This window comes from Trachypithecus francoisi, unplaced genomic scaffold, assembly GCF_009764315.1.
Source record: "Trachypithecus francoisi isolate TF-2019V2 unplaced genomic scaffold, Tfra_2.0 Lachesis_group10, whole genome shotgun sequence".
NCBI classification, from domain to species: domain Eukaryota; kingdom Metazoa; phylum Chordata; class Mammalia; order Primates; family Cercopithecidae; genus Trachypithecus; species Trachypithecus francoisi.
Window position 1 is genome coordinate 126,219,940 of NW_022681455.1, and position 13,578 is coordinate 126,233,517.

The 13,578-nt window shown below is 58.7% G+C and overlaps 1 protein-coding gene across 4 annotated transcripts in view; it reads left to right on the forward strand.

Annotated features, from left to right (window-relative positions):
* The window catches only part of GSE1 (Gse1 coiled-coil protein), a 508,837-nt gene that overhangs the window by 280,704 nt on the left and 214,555 nt on the right, over nucleotides 1-13,578 (forward strand). Inside the window, exon 1 of one of the 4 annotated variants that reach the window (XM_033219207.1) lies at nucleotides 12,216-12,596. The exons of the other annotated variants lie outside the window; for them this stretch is intronic. Coding sequence (XP_033075098.1) covers nucleotides 12,554-12,596 — 43 coding nt within the window. The 5' untranslated portion in view covers nucleotides 12,216-12,553. Of the gene's footprint in view, nucleotides 1-12,215; nucleotides 12,597-13,578 lie in introns of those variants that run through there. 4 annotated transcript variants of the gene reach the window in all.

Sequence of the window (13,578 nt, forward strand, 5' to 3'; positions counted from 1 at the left end):
ATGGGGTTTCTCCATGTTGGTCAGGCTGGTCTCGAACTCCCAACTTCAGGTGGTCTGCCTGCCTTGGCCTCCCAAAATGCTGGGATTACAGGCGTGAGCCACCATGCCCGGCCCAACTTACATATTTTTTAAAAGCCAGGTTTGGCTGGGTGCAGTGGTTCACACCTGTGATCCCAGCACTTTGGGAGGCCGAGGTAGGCCAATCACCTAAGGTCAGGAGTTTGAGACCAGCCTGGCCAATATGATGAAACCTCCCCGTGCCCCCTGTCTCTACTATAAATACAAAAATTAGTTGGGTGTGGTGGTGTGTGCCAATAATGCCAGCTACTAGGGAGGCTGAGGCAGGAGAATTGCTTGAACCCGGGAGGCGGAGGTTGCAGTAAGCCAAGATTGCAGCAGTGCACTCAAGCCTGGGTGACGAGCAAAACGCCATCTCAAAAAAAAAAAATAAAATAAAATAAACCCGGTTTATCCAGATATAGCTTATGCACAAGAGCATTCACTCTTTTTGAGCATACCAGTCGGTGAATTCTCACAGTCATATACATTGGCAAAGCCACCACCACAATTTACACAATTCTGCCTCCAGCCTCAGCAAATTCCACGGCGTCCTTTTGTGGTCATTCCGCACCTCCAGCCCCTGCAGCCATGGGTCTGTTTTCTGACTCTGTTGTTTCACCTTTGCTAGGATGTCATGCAGATAGAGGCATTCAGTGCAAAGACTCCTGTGCTTAGTGTGGCAGGGTTGAGACCCATCTAAGTTGGTGCGTGCGCTGGTGGTTGTTCCTTCCTGTTGCAGAGTAGTGTACCATTGTGTGGATGCACCACAAATGGTTTGCCCAGTGGAGACACTGAAGCCCACAGTCACACTGCTAGGCTCCTCATAACAGGCCACCTGGCTTGAGAGGCCACCCAAGAGGCCCGTCTCTGCCTGCCTCCTCCCTCACCGAGTTTCTGGTTCCAGGGAGGCCAGACCCATGTGCTGTAAGCAAGATGCGTCCCCACCCAAGGCCCGTGTCTCGGTGTCAGGTTAGACCATGGCTGAAGATGCATCTTTGTCCCCGCCAGAGAGACCTGTGTCCGGCGCGAATAATTGGATTTTAATGAAACGAATGGGAGTGCTGAAGCCGTTTGCCACCCTGGCCTGCATCGAGGCCCCGCAATTAAGCCGATTATGTTTTGAGAGTCAAGCTGTCTGACTCCTCGCGTCCCTAATGTGATGATGTTTGATGACCCTGCCAGCGCGGTTATTTATTTATTTACCCAACTCTCATCAGCTGGGACGTGCCAGTGGGCCCTGGTAATTAACAGCGGGTGCTGAGCGTGTGTGTTCCCACCCCGGCCCCCACCTCTCCCTCTGTCTGGCAGCTCAGGGCATCACCTGGGGACAGACTCTAACGAATGTGGATGGCCAGGCCACACCCCCACGGACTCTGAGTTGGTTGATCTGGGACTGTGGCAAGGCTACTGGGATTTTTCAAAGCTACCCCAGCGGGGCCCAGAAGCCCCTGGTCTAAAGGACACAGATTCTCCTGGAAGTTTGGGTTGCTGCTGCATCTCACAGGGCCTCCCTCTTTCCTTGGAATCCCCTGCCCCACTGGGCCCAGGCTGTTCCCCCTGGGAGGCCTGTGGTCTTCTCCTTAAGGCCTCACTGAAACTCAGAGAAGGATTTGACTCTCAGCACAGGCCCTGGGAGAGAGAAACCCCTGGTGGGCGGTGGGCAGAACTCCGGGTGTCTTTTCTGTTAGTGGCGGCGGTTTAGTGTTCTCTCTCCCCTGTTCGTTTTGTTAACAAACGGGGATCGGGCCCCTCCCTCTGCCAGGCGCTGGGCTAGGCGAGTGCTGCAGTGCTGGCTGGGGGCTGGGCGGTTGCTCGGTGCCTCCAACCCCACCCTTTGGGCACTGAGGGTCCTCCCTGGAGCTGTCTGCTGTCTCTGGCTGTGTGGTTTGGCAATTTACCTCTGTGTTTTGGTTTTGTGTCCCCAATGCTGCTGGTCCAGGGCAGAGGGACACCAGGATTCTTTGTGATCTTGGACAGATGAGTCACGGACGCCCCTGGGTCTGCGTCCCTCACCTGTAAAATAGGGGCATGGGGTTAGCAACTGCAAGGCAGTCCTTTCCGACTCCCATATCGGAGGAAGGTTCTAGATTTAGACATTGACATGGCTGATGGGGGTGTGAAGAAACGCTGTTTTGGGGAGCTCTGTGGTAAAGTCACACGGTGGCTCAGGGGCCCTGAGCAGCCTGCCCACCCTCCTCCACCTCCCTTCCCTCCGTGGAGGCTGGGCAGATCGCTCTGTGCATGGATGCAGTGTGTACAAAGGACTCAGCATCGGGCGTCCAGGGCGTGCCAGGCAATGACAATGTATGCCGGGGTGGCTGGACGTAGGAAGTGAGGCAGTAGGGGCGGAGGGCTGGGGTATGGGGCTGCTTGTGGGGGCTGGGTCCCAGCTTAGGTGTGAGGGTACCTCTTTCATCAGGAGGTCGGTGGGTAGAGGTAGCAGGTCCCTCAGGTGGTGACCCTAGGGCTGAGGGTGGCTCCTGAAGCCCCAGCTGTTGAGGACGGGGCTTGGTTTGTGCCCCACACCCCATAAGACCAGGCTTAGGTGGGCAGTTCCTGATGTGAAATCTAGAGCCCAGGGGGCCAGGAAGAGAGGGTGCCACTGCCTTTCCTGTGGGGGATCCTGCTTCATCCGGCAGGGGGCCCTCCCTCACTAGACCTCCTTTTCCCTCTGCACAAGGTGGTCGCACCTCACCCAATTCGGGGAGGACCCCCGGGTGTCTGACCACGGCCAGCCTCATTTGCTTGACACTTTTGGACCTGGTGGGGGCTGAGCTCAGGCATGCAGACAGCAGAGCAAGGGCTGGATGGGCTCCTCCAGGGTCCGGGGCCACCTGCACACAGCACCCCCTGCCTCCTTGGGTGAAGCTGCCAGCCAGGTCCTCATGCCTCAGGAAGGAGACTTGGGGACGATTCCATCCCTGCCCCCTGCCCTGCGGGCATCCAGCTTCAGCCCGGCTGGGCAGCGTGGCAGGCACTAGGGGTGGAGGGAGCCACCCTGAGCATGGGGAGAATATAACCAAGGCTTGGTGCTAACCCTGCTTTCCAGTAGAAATAACAGCAACCAACATTTGTTAAGGGCTGGCAGTGTGCGGGGCCCTGTGCGGAGCCTTTCCATACACTGCCTCACTCGATCCTGAGATGTGGTGGCATTGGTGATGTGTAATTTTCATACCCTCTGAGCTTCTCCAAGGCTGCCCCAGGCCCTTGGTTCCTCACCCTTAGCCCTGGTGGAGGCAGTGACCCTGGAGGGCTGCCCATGTGGCAGGGGAGCAGCCAGCAAATGGCTCCAAGCCAAGGCAGGAGGGGTGGCCGGCCAGGCATGCCTCTGGGCCTCAGTTTCCCCTGCTGCCAGCGGGATCCGGGGACCAGTGAGCCTACAGTGCCCTTTTGGCTGGGCTCATGTTCCCGGGAGCATCCATGTATCCAGGCTCCTGGGCAGACACCAAATGAGTTTCCTGGGTCTGCTGTAATGAATCACCCCAAACTGAGGGCCTCAAAACAACACACACTGACTCCCCCACAGTTCTGGAGACGTCCAAAGTCAAGGTGCCGGCAGGACGGGTTCCTTCTGGAGGCTCTGGCGGAGGATCTGTTCCAGCCTTCCTCCCAGTTCCTGGCGGTGCCGGCCATACTTGGCACTCCTTGCCGTGTAGATGCGTCACTCCAGGCTCTGCCTCCGTCATCATGTGGCCTTCTGTGGGTCTGCCTCTCCTTCCGTGTTTCTTACAAGGGCACTCCTCCCTAGGTTTAGGGCCCACCCTAATCTAGGATGAGCTCATCTCAGGAGCCTTAAGTTAATCACATCTGCAAAGCCCCTGCCTCCAAATAAGGTCACCTGTGCAGGTGCAGAGGGTGAGGGTGTGGACAGATGTTTCTGGAGAGCCACAACTCAACCTTCTGGGTGCCAGGTTCTGTGCAGGCACCTTATGTTCCATTTCCTCCTCTGTAAATGGGGACACGGGTGCATCCTACGAGGCTTCGTAAGCGTCAGAGGAGAGAGTTGGGGTGATGGCCTGACCAGTGCCCTGCAGCTGCAATAAACACCTGCAGATTGGATGGTTATCCCTTCAGAGCAGGACCTCATTCTCCTCCAAGGTGACCCCAGGGTCCCTCTTTACAGGTGAGGAAACAGAGACTCCAAAACTCCACTCAGTTAGCCTGGCGTGGTGGCACATGCCTGTAATCCCAGCTACTGGGGAGGCAGGCAGGAGGATCGCTTGAGTTTGAGGCTGCAGTAAGGAGGTTGAGGCTGCAGTAAGGAGGTTGAGGCTGCAGTAAGCCAAGATTGTGCCACTGCACTCCAGCCTGGGAGACAGAGCAAGACCTGGTGTAAGAAGAAAGGAAGAAAGGAAAGGAAAAAGAAAAGAAAGGAAAAGAAAAGAGGAGAGAGAGAGAGAAGGAAAGAAGGAAGGAAAGAAAGAAGGAAGGAAGGAAAGAGAGAAAGAAAGAAGGAAAGGAAGGAAGGAAGGAAGGAAGGAAGGAAGGAAGAAAGAAACTCTACTCATTGTGGGGCTGGGGATGGAGCTGGGGTGTTCTAACAGCAGACCCCATGGCCCCCACTCACACCCCATGCTCAGGCCGGTGTGGGCTTTACAGCGGCTGCCCAGGAAACAGAAGGGCAAGCACAGCCTCTGCTCATTTGGGGGCCCCTGATTATCTGGGCTGCAACTCAGCCCGGTTTGGAATTGATGGCTCAGTCTCAGATCAGAGACAAACTCAGGGAGCCTGGCGCGCTACAAGCTGCCTCCCCCACAGGAGACTTCAGGTGCCCAAGACTTCCCACGGTGGGGAGTTATGCTCTCAGTTTCTGACAAGACTGGGGGGAATGTGACCCATCCACGTGCAGGCAGCTCTCTGGGGGTGAAAGTGTCCTGCTCTCTCTCCAATCTCACGCCTGCCTGGGGCCCATCCTGCTGCCTAACCCCCATCCTGGCCTAAGGCCCATCCCTCCCAGGGACCCACCCCCACCCCTGGGGTCAGGCCCTGCTTTGTGTGCCTTACAAATGCAAATAAACTCATAGCATCCTCATTTTAGAGATGAGGAAACTAAGGCTCAGAGAGGTTAATGACTTGCCCGAGGATACCCAGTTGTAAGTAACAGAGCTAGGATTTGAACTTGAGCGGCGGGCCCTCCCTCTCAACTCATCCTCACCTGTGTCCAGAGCAGCTGTGCCTCCCTGAGTTAACCCAGTCCTGGCTCAGAGGAGGGTCACCGAGAGGAAGGACAGTATTGTGGAGGACACCTGGGCCAGACCTCTGGTATATTGTTGTGGGGTGCAAAGGGGGTCTGTCGTCAGCATTATATTTGGTTTTGAGAAGCAGTGGAGCTGGGGCATCAGAATCCAGTGAGGCAAAATGGGAGAGAGAGGGCATTCCAGTGGGGAGGCCCTGCAGGAGGAAGGACTTGGAGGTGGGACCCTTTGAGCTTACTCTGGAACATGGGGGCTCAGCCGTCTCTACCACCCTCTCTGCCTTCCAGTTTATGCTCTGGGATTTCCAAATTGCTTGTACCTTCAGCAGCACGCAGCCCACCATTTCACACTGCCACGAAGTCCGGGGTGGTATGGACCCCGCTGCAAATCCCCAAGCATCCTGAGGACAGGGAGGAGAGAGTCATTTTCCTGCTCTCTCTCTGTCTGTCTCTCTCTCTCTCTCTGTCTCTCTCTCTCTCTCTCTCTCTCTCTCTCTCTGTGTGTGTGTGTGTGTGTGTGTGTGTGGTCTGCCATTTTTGCTCTGCTTCCAGAAAGGACTTGAGGCAGCTAAGTGGTATTTAAAGAAGATTAAGCATTTCTAGGGAGGGAGGCTGCAGCAGGGTGAGCATTGGTGTGAGAGACCCACCAGGAGGCTGCTGTGGTGACCCAGGGCCCTGGCGGGGAGAACCTGCCCTCTGTGACCCACCACACTCCCAAGCCCCGCCATTGCCAGGAACGGTGGGACTCACAGGAGAGACCACGGGCAGGCTGTGTTCTCAAAGAAGATGCCATTCACAGCCCAGCCCAGGACAAAATGGGCCTTCCCTTGCTGAGTCACAAGAAACCAACTCCCGACAGAAAAGCTGACCAAGGGCTTCCACAGCTTACTTTCTGGAACACTTAGCCAGTTGGGCTCGAAAGCATCTTCTGATAAATGAACCTCAGCAGTAAGCGTCCTGAGATCGCTGTCTACTCAGGGTGGCTGTGGGGGTGAGCCGGGCAGTTCCTGCCTCCTGCTTGCCTCTGACGCCAAAAGAAAGGGCAGTGGGGTCTGCCCTAGAGGTTGTCAGGATTGCATCACACATAGTCAGATAAGGATGGGGAGAGCGAAAGGGTAGAGGCCCCGTCAGAGCTTATCTGGGCAAGGTCAGGACCCCAGAGCAAGGAAGTCGCTCTGGGAGGAGGAGAGAAGGGAGCCATCTCCACCCTGAGCCGGGTAGCAGGGAGACAGGGGATGGCGAGACTCCCCCTAGACTGGACTGCGGCTACCAGCTTGGCCATGAGTGCCAGCATTTGCCCACTGCAGGGGAGGGGAGAGGCTGCCTCCGATGGTCCCTGACCTGGGGCTGGGATACAGATCATCCTGGGTTTCTCTGTCCGGTAGGGTCAGCACAGCAGGCTTCACAGTCTCCCTCGTGGTGATGAGAAATGTCATCGTCCCAGGACCTGGTGGGGGCTGAGCTCAGGCATGCAGAGAGCAGGACGAGGGCGAGGGCGAGGGCTGGACGGGCTCCTCTAGGGCCCCGGGGCCACCTGCACACAGCACCCCCTGCCTCCTTGGGTGAAGCTGCCAGCCAGGTCCTCATGTCCTCTTGCCTCAGGAAGGAGACTTGGGGACGATCCACCCCCGCCCCTGCCCCACAGGCATCCAGCTTCAGCCCGGCTGGGCAGAGCGGCAGACTCTAGGAGTGGAGGGAGCCATCCTGAGCGTGGGGAGAATATAACCAAGGCTTGGTGCTAACGCTGCTTTCCAGTAGAAATAACAGCAACCAACATTTGTTAAGGGCTGGCAGTGTGCGGGGCCCTGTGCGGAGCCTTTCCATATACTGCCTCACTCGATCCTGAGATGTGGTAGCATTGGTGATGTGTAATTTTCATACATTCTCTGTCTGAGATTGAAGTAGCTATTATGGACCCCATTTTACATGTGAGGAGACTGAGGCACACAGCAGTGACGCTATCCTGGTGCACCCTGGTTCCTGTCTTCTAGTGAGGTGCTCAGGTGTGATCTGACTCCCCAGACCCTACAGTCGGCTCCAGGCTTCCCCAGAGCCCCCTCTGCAGCTCCAGCTGGTGCTGACCTGGCCTCCCAGCACTTGGGACTGGGCCAGCCATTTCGGACCCCCTCCAGCTCCGGGGACCCCCTGCCTAGCTCCCGGCTGGATGCCAGGGGACATTTCAGAAAAGGCACAGTCCTGCCCTCAAGGAGCAGGGAGGAGTGCAGCCCAGGGAACACAGTTGAGGTAGGAGCTGTAAGGCCACAGGTAAATGAGGCCCTGCTTGGAGAATGGGTCTCCAGGTGCAGGTGCCTGGAGGGGAGCACTCGACAGCTGGAACTGAAGGATACGCCCCAGGGCAGCCAGAGCTGAGCAGACATTGCCCTAGCAGGAGGGCATTGGAAGGGGGCATGGAGAGATGGAGGCCCTGTCCCAGGTATCAGGATGCCCAGATGGAGAGGCTGGTTGAGCTGGGCATGGAAGCCCGCGGTCCAGGAGAATCTCCTGTTGATGCGCTCCTGACCAGTAGCAGGGAGGCTGCGGTGGCTATCACATTGTGGGTGGCTATCCCACCAGAGCAGCAGTTCCTAAAGTGGGGTTCCCCTGGGAACTCATTACGAATGCAGATTCTCAGGCCCCGCCCCAGACCTGCTAAATGAGAAATGCTGGGTGGCAGAGCAAGGCTGTGTTCTCCCAAGCACTGCTGGGGATCCTGGTGCTTCCTAAAGCATGAGGCTCTCTGTACTGCAGGAGGGACAAAGTCGCTTCAGGTTCAGGGAGCCTGGGGCCTCTTCTTTCTACTGCTAACCCTCCATCCAAGGCCAGACGGGAGCTGTGTTCCTTCACCTTCAGCAAGGAGGTACCCATCTCCCTGCTCTGGAGAAACCGTGCTGCCTGCCCACAGGTCTGGGTGGGGCAAGCAGTGCCCTCCCCTCTCTCAGGAGTATTGGCCGCTTTCGCTCCTGCCACCCTATGCCCATGGCCTTGGCAGGGACTGAGGCTTTCCGTCAGCTGCTGCCTGTGGTGCCTCGGCTCATCATCCTCTGCTTACACAGTGGCCTCTGACACCGCCTGTGCTCATTCACCTAGAAAGATGGCATCGAGAGAAGTCAGGAGGCAGGCGGAGTCTATCTAGAACAACCACCCTGCCAATTGCAAACGCCACCCCCGGGCACCCTCTGTGTCTCCACATGTATCCAGGAGTTGTGGGTGCCCCTCCACAGAGCCACCACCTGCCCATATGGCTCCTTTGTGCAAATTAGAAGTTACCCCTTGCTTCAGGCAGACCCATCCCATGCCCAGGTGCTTGTTGAAGAGTAGAGTGAGTATTGGGTTTCAGCTCCCACTTGCCATTTCCTCCAGGAGCTCTTGTGCAGTGAACAGTCTGGACAACTATACTTGGCAGCCCTGTTCCCTGGGCTCCTGTTGGCTCCCATCACCATCCCATTGGCTCTTAGGGGCTTACAGCACAAACCACCCAGCTGCCCTTTCACTCTGGGGAGACCAGGGCATCCATTTCCACTCTCTGCCTGGTCCTTTTGCCTATGTGCTTAGTGGGGAGTGGCTGGGATCTGTTAATTCATGCCAAGGGCTGGATTAGAGGTAGAGGACTCCAGGGAGTCACCGAGCCCAGTCTGCCCATCCTGCAGATGAGTATACTGAGGTCCTGCAAGTTATGTGGCTTCGGGCAAGTCACTGCTAAGACTTGTTTCTCCTTCCCAGCGGCTTTCTCTCTTTGGTCTTGAGCACTTGTTTTGTGCAAGGCTGAACAGGCATTCACCCCTCCTTCACAGAGCGGGCTGCTGACACGCAGGGAAGCTGAGCTGTTCCCGCAGCTCACGCAGTGAGTGGATGGCCTGGTTGGATCTCAGTCCAGGCTTCTGGCTCCTCCCAGGAGCTTCCCAAAGAGTTTCTACCAAAAAGCAGACCCTGTTCCCTGGGATCCTGTCCTCCTGCTGGGGTGCGTGAGCTCCCAGGGCCCCGCAGTGCACATACCTTCACCCAGTGCCTGGCCTCCGACGAGCAAGGACACGCTGTCGGGGGGATGCAAGCTCCTGGCCCACATCCCTTGACCAGATAAACACTCCCCTACAGGCACTCCAGCCTGAAACACCAAGTGTGTTCAAGGTCAAATGGGCTGGCCTGGAGAAGGCCTTGAGTCCCTGATCCATCCGGCAGCCCTTCTCAGCCGTAGCTGCACCTTGGAACCACCCGGGGTGCTTTGAGACACACTGGGCCCCTCCTCCAGATTCTGATACAGCTGCCCACGGGTGGGGCACAGCCTGGTACTTTCTTTCTTTTTTTTTTTTTTGAGACGGAGTCTTGCTCTGTCACCCAGGCTGGAGTGCAGTGGTGCAATCTTGGCTCACGCAAGCTCCGCCTCCTGGGTTCACGCCATTCTCCTGCCTCAGCCTCCCGTGTAGCTGGGACTACAGGCGCCCGCCACTGCACCCGGCTAATTTTTTGTATTTTTAGTAGAGACGGGGTTTCACCGTGTTAGCCAGGATGGTCTCGATCTTCTGACCTCATGATCCTCTGATCTCGGCCTCCCAAAGTGCTGGGATTACAGGCGTGAGCCACTGCGCCGGGCCTATTTTCTTAAACTCCCCAAATTGTCCTGTCCAGCAGGGGTGACCGCCAGGGCTTACCCTCGAGGGAGGGATGCTGGACGATTTGGCCTTGGAAACCGCATTATATTGCTAATCTCCTAGACAATGGGAAGAAAGCACTTGGTAAAATGCAAGGTAGTTCATGTAAAGCCCAAAACTGTTTCAAACGTAAACTGACAAGCAGAAAGTGGGGGAGTTCACTTGTTAGGGTTAGGGTGAATGAGGCCTCAGCTGCTCCAAGCTGGGCAGGAGCCGGCAGTGACCTCTCATTGCCCGAGCTAATGTCACTTCCAAGACTTGAAGAGATTGGGGGTGTGGGAGGCCAGGGCGGAGCACCCATGCGCAGACACGGTCCTGTGGTCTTGCACTTTAAGGGGGATGTTTACAGGCCAAGGAACGTCCCATAACCAGGGACAGCAATGGAGAAGGAGCTGAGGAAGCCAGGGTAGGGGTGGGGAGAGTCTGCTGGAGCAGCTCAGACCCAGGGGACCGTGAGAGTGGGCTGCAAATAAGGACGTGAAGTCTGATGACAGATGGGAAAGGGCTTGGCCCAGTGGGGTAGAAGTTAAGAGATTTCAGCTCAACACAGGAAGCAATTGTTACAGTCACAGGCTGACGGCAGCCAGCCGGGTGGGAAGGAGGGAGCTCCCGAGTGGGAAGGAGACCCAGGGGCCGTGTCTCCCTGCACCCTTAGGGAACACCTGCTTCAGGCAAGCCCCGAGCCGGGCGCAGTGGAGGACAGTTCCTGAAGGGCCTTTGCCTGGTGGGGGATTGGCTCACCCTGGGTTTCTCAACCTTGGGACTGTTGACATTTGGGCTTGGCTGATTCCTTGGTGTGGGGGTTGTTCTGTCCGCTGCAGGGTGTTGAGAAACATCCCTGGCCTCGACCCACCAGGTGCCAGCAGCGCTGTGACCCCCAGTTGTGTCAATCAAAATAGTCTGCAGACACTGGTTGCTCACTATGCCCTGGGGACAAAGCCCCCTCCCCGCTTTGAGAGCCACTGGTTTGGAACAAAGGATCTCTACCTTGGCTGCGCATTGGAACCCCAGGGAGCTTTAGAAAATACCAGTGGCTGGGTCCATGCCCAGAGGTGTGATGTCATTGGTCCGGGGGCAGGCCCAGGCGAGGGGGAATGTGGGTTAAAAGCACCCAGGTGGTTCTCATCTGTTGCGAGGGGTTCGAGACCCCCGGTGTACATGGTTGTTTCTCAAACTGGACTTGTCATAAGAATCGCCTGGGTAGTGGCTCAAAGGAAAGCCCCCACCCCTTTAATTAGGATCACCTGGAATTCTCAGGCTGCAGTCAGAGGGCTGAGATAGCCATAATCCCTGTGCTGCCTGAAGCCCCAGGATTCTGAGCTAAGAGGCCTCGCCAGCCAGCCTCACTGGACCTCCTGCAGCTCCCCTCTTCCATCCCAGCGGCTGGGCCTCCTCTTCCCCTCCCCATCTCCCCTCCCCGCGGACCTTCTCCCAGCCCTCACCCCTCCCCAGCTCCTGAGAGCAGCAGGCAGCCCTGCCCCTCCTTCCTGCTCTCCTCCCAGCCCATGGCTCTCAGCGCAGCTTGATTTAGTAGGCGGTGGAGGAGAAAGGCAGCTTGAAGAGTCACTTAGAGCCTCGGTGCTCACAGCACTTATCTGGAAAGGAGAGGCCAGCGGGCCCCGGGGGAGTGGGGTGGGAGGCTGAGCACATCTCCCCACAGGGGCAGGGAGGCTGTGCTCGCAGGGCTGTGTGCACCAGAGCTACACACACCTTCTGCGCCCAGCACCCAGTCTCGGGTCTGCCCCTCCTTGCCAGAGCACAGGGTGTCAGGAGGTCCCCTGCAGTCGCCTCCTGGGGGATGGGCTCAGCTCCTTAAAGCCCTAGGTCAGGGAGCTCAGAGACTGGGTTAGAGGCGATGTCAGGTCGTCTGGTAGGGAGGTGTCCTGTGGCTGCCACCTGGCTTTTGCTGGGCAGGAGGGGGCCCTCCACCCTCCCTACCCTCAGGCTTTTGGTTGTTTGCCTGCCCTCCTCTCCTGGTGCCTGTCCTCCTTCTCCCCCTCCTCCCTGATGAAAAATACAAAGAAAAATGCGCCAGTGCCCAGGTCTGGGGAGCCCCAGCCCCGGGGATGGAGAAATGAAAAGCGGCCCCAATTAGAGGCTTTGGTTCTGCAAACTTGATGCTCGGCACTTGAACTGTCACGGCGGAGCCTTAATTAGCAGCGGCGGGGGAGAGGTCAGGAACAACTCAGCAGTCTTGACAAGCGCGTTATCAAGTGCAGGGGAGCGGGGGCTGCCCGGGGAGCGCGGGCGGGGGAGGGCGGCGGGGGCGCCGCGGCGCGGGAGGGAGGCGGGAGGCGGCGCCGGCCGGGCGGGGGACGAGGTGGTGGCTGCAAGGCGGCCGCGCGGCCACGGCTGGCAGTGCGTGAAGCCGGGGGCGCGGGGCCGGGGGGCGGCGTGAGCGGCTGCGGGGTCCCCAGGCGCCCCGGCCCCTCCCCGGGCTCCGCGCCGCGGGCAGGGCGCACCGCGCAGGGACGCCCCGGCTGCTCCGTGCCCCCCACCCCCGCAGAATCCCGGGGCTCCATCCCCGTCTCCGCCCCCTCCGGGCCCGTCCTCTGCCGCCCCGTGACGCCCCTACTGCTCGCCTCTGCCGCAGGCCATGCTGGGCAGCCCCTCCTAGAGTCCCTGGGTCCGGCGGCCCGGGGGCCGGCGCAGGATGCTGGGCATGAAGACCTGGTCGTCTCTGCTCCAGAACCTCAGTAAGTGCCCAGCTCACCGCCCCGTGGACGGGAGGGTGGGGGTTCCGGGGTGGAACTTTCTGGGGCGCGCCACCCACCCGGGGCTGGGACTTGGCCCCACACTCACCCCATCTCGCCCTCCAGCCCCATCACCTTCAGGCCACGCACGTGCTCCCCAGCGCCGCCTCCTCATGCTGTCAACTCCGAAGAGAAGCCTGGGTTGGCTTCCTCAGGTAGAAAACCCTTGAACCCCGCGGTCTGGCTGCGCCTGGGCCGCTTCTAGGCAGGCGGGGGAGGCTGCCCTCAGACCCCGTGTAGGAAAGTGGCCGGCGGGTACCGGGCTTGCTGTACCGCAGGGCTCTGCCTTAGCCTGGCCATGGGGCTCCTGGAGGTGGGTGCAACCCAGGCAGGGCCTCTCGTGCCTGCAGTGACCCGGGAGGTGGGGAATGGGGCTGTGTGTGTGGACTTCGCGCCCTCTTGCTTGCTCAGGTGGGACCTGGGGTGGGTTGTGGGGCTGGAACTCTCAACCTACCCCTCCCCAAACTGCCCGATCACCTCCCTTGCCCCATCAGCTCCCTGGGGAGGAGAACTCCTGGCATGAAGGCCTTGTATTACTGGCGCAGTTAGGCAGCCAGAGGGTAAGAGTCACAGAGCCCGCTGAGGGTGGGTAGCGCCATGAGTCCCATCAGAGAGAGGGTGAGCGAGACTCTGAGGCCCGGGGCAGTGGCGCATGGTGAGGGCAGTAAAGCTGGCGGTGGGCCACTGAGGTCCTCGGGCTGAGAGGTGGCTGGGGTGAGGGACGAGAGAAGCCTTCAATGAACAGCAGCCCTGGCTACCAAGGTCCCTTCGGGGTGGCTCCAGTGACAGAGAATGGGCGGGGATGCTGGTCTCAGGACCGCTCCTTCCCATCCTGACCTTCAGGCACCTCACCTGCAGGCCTTTTCTTCCAGGTCAGCCAGGCCAGCAGCAGGGGGACGACGCCACCCCCCATGCCTGGCCCCTC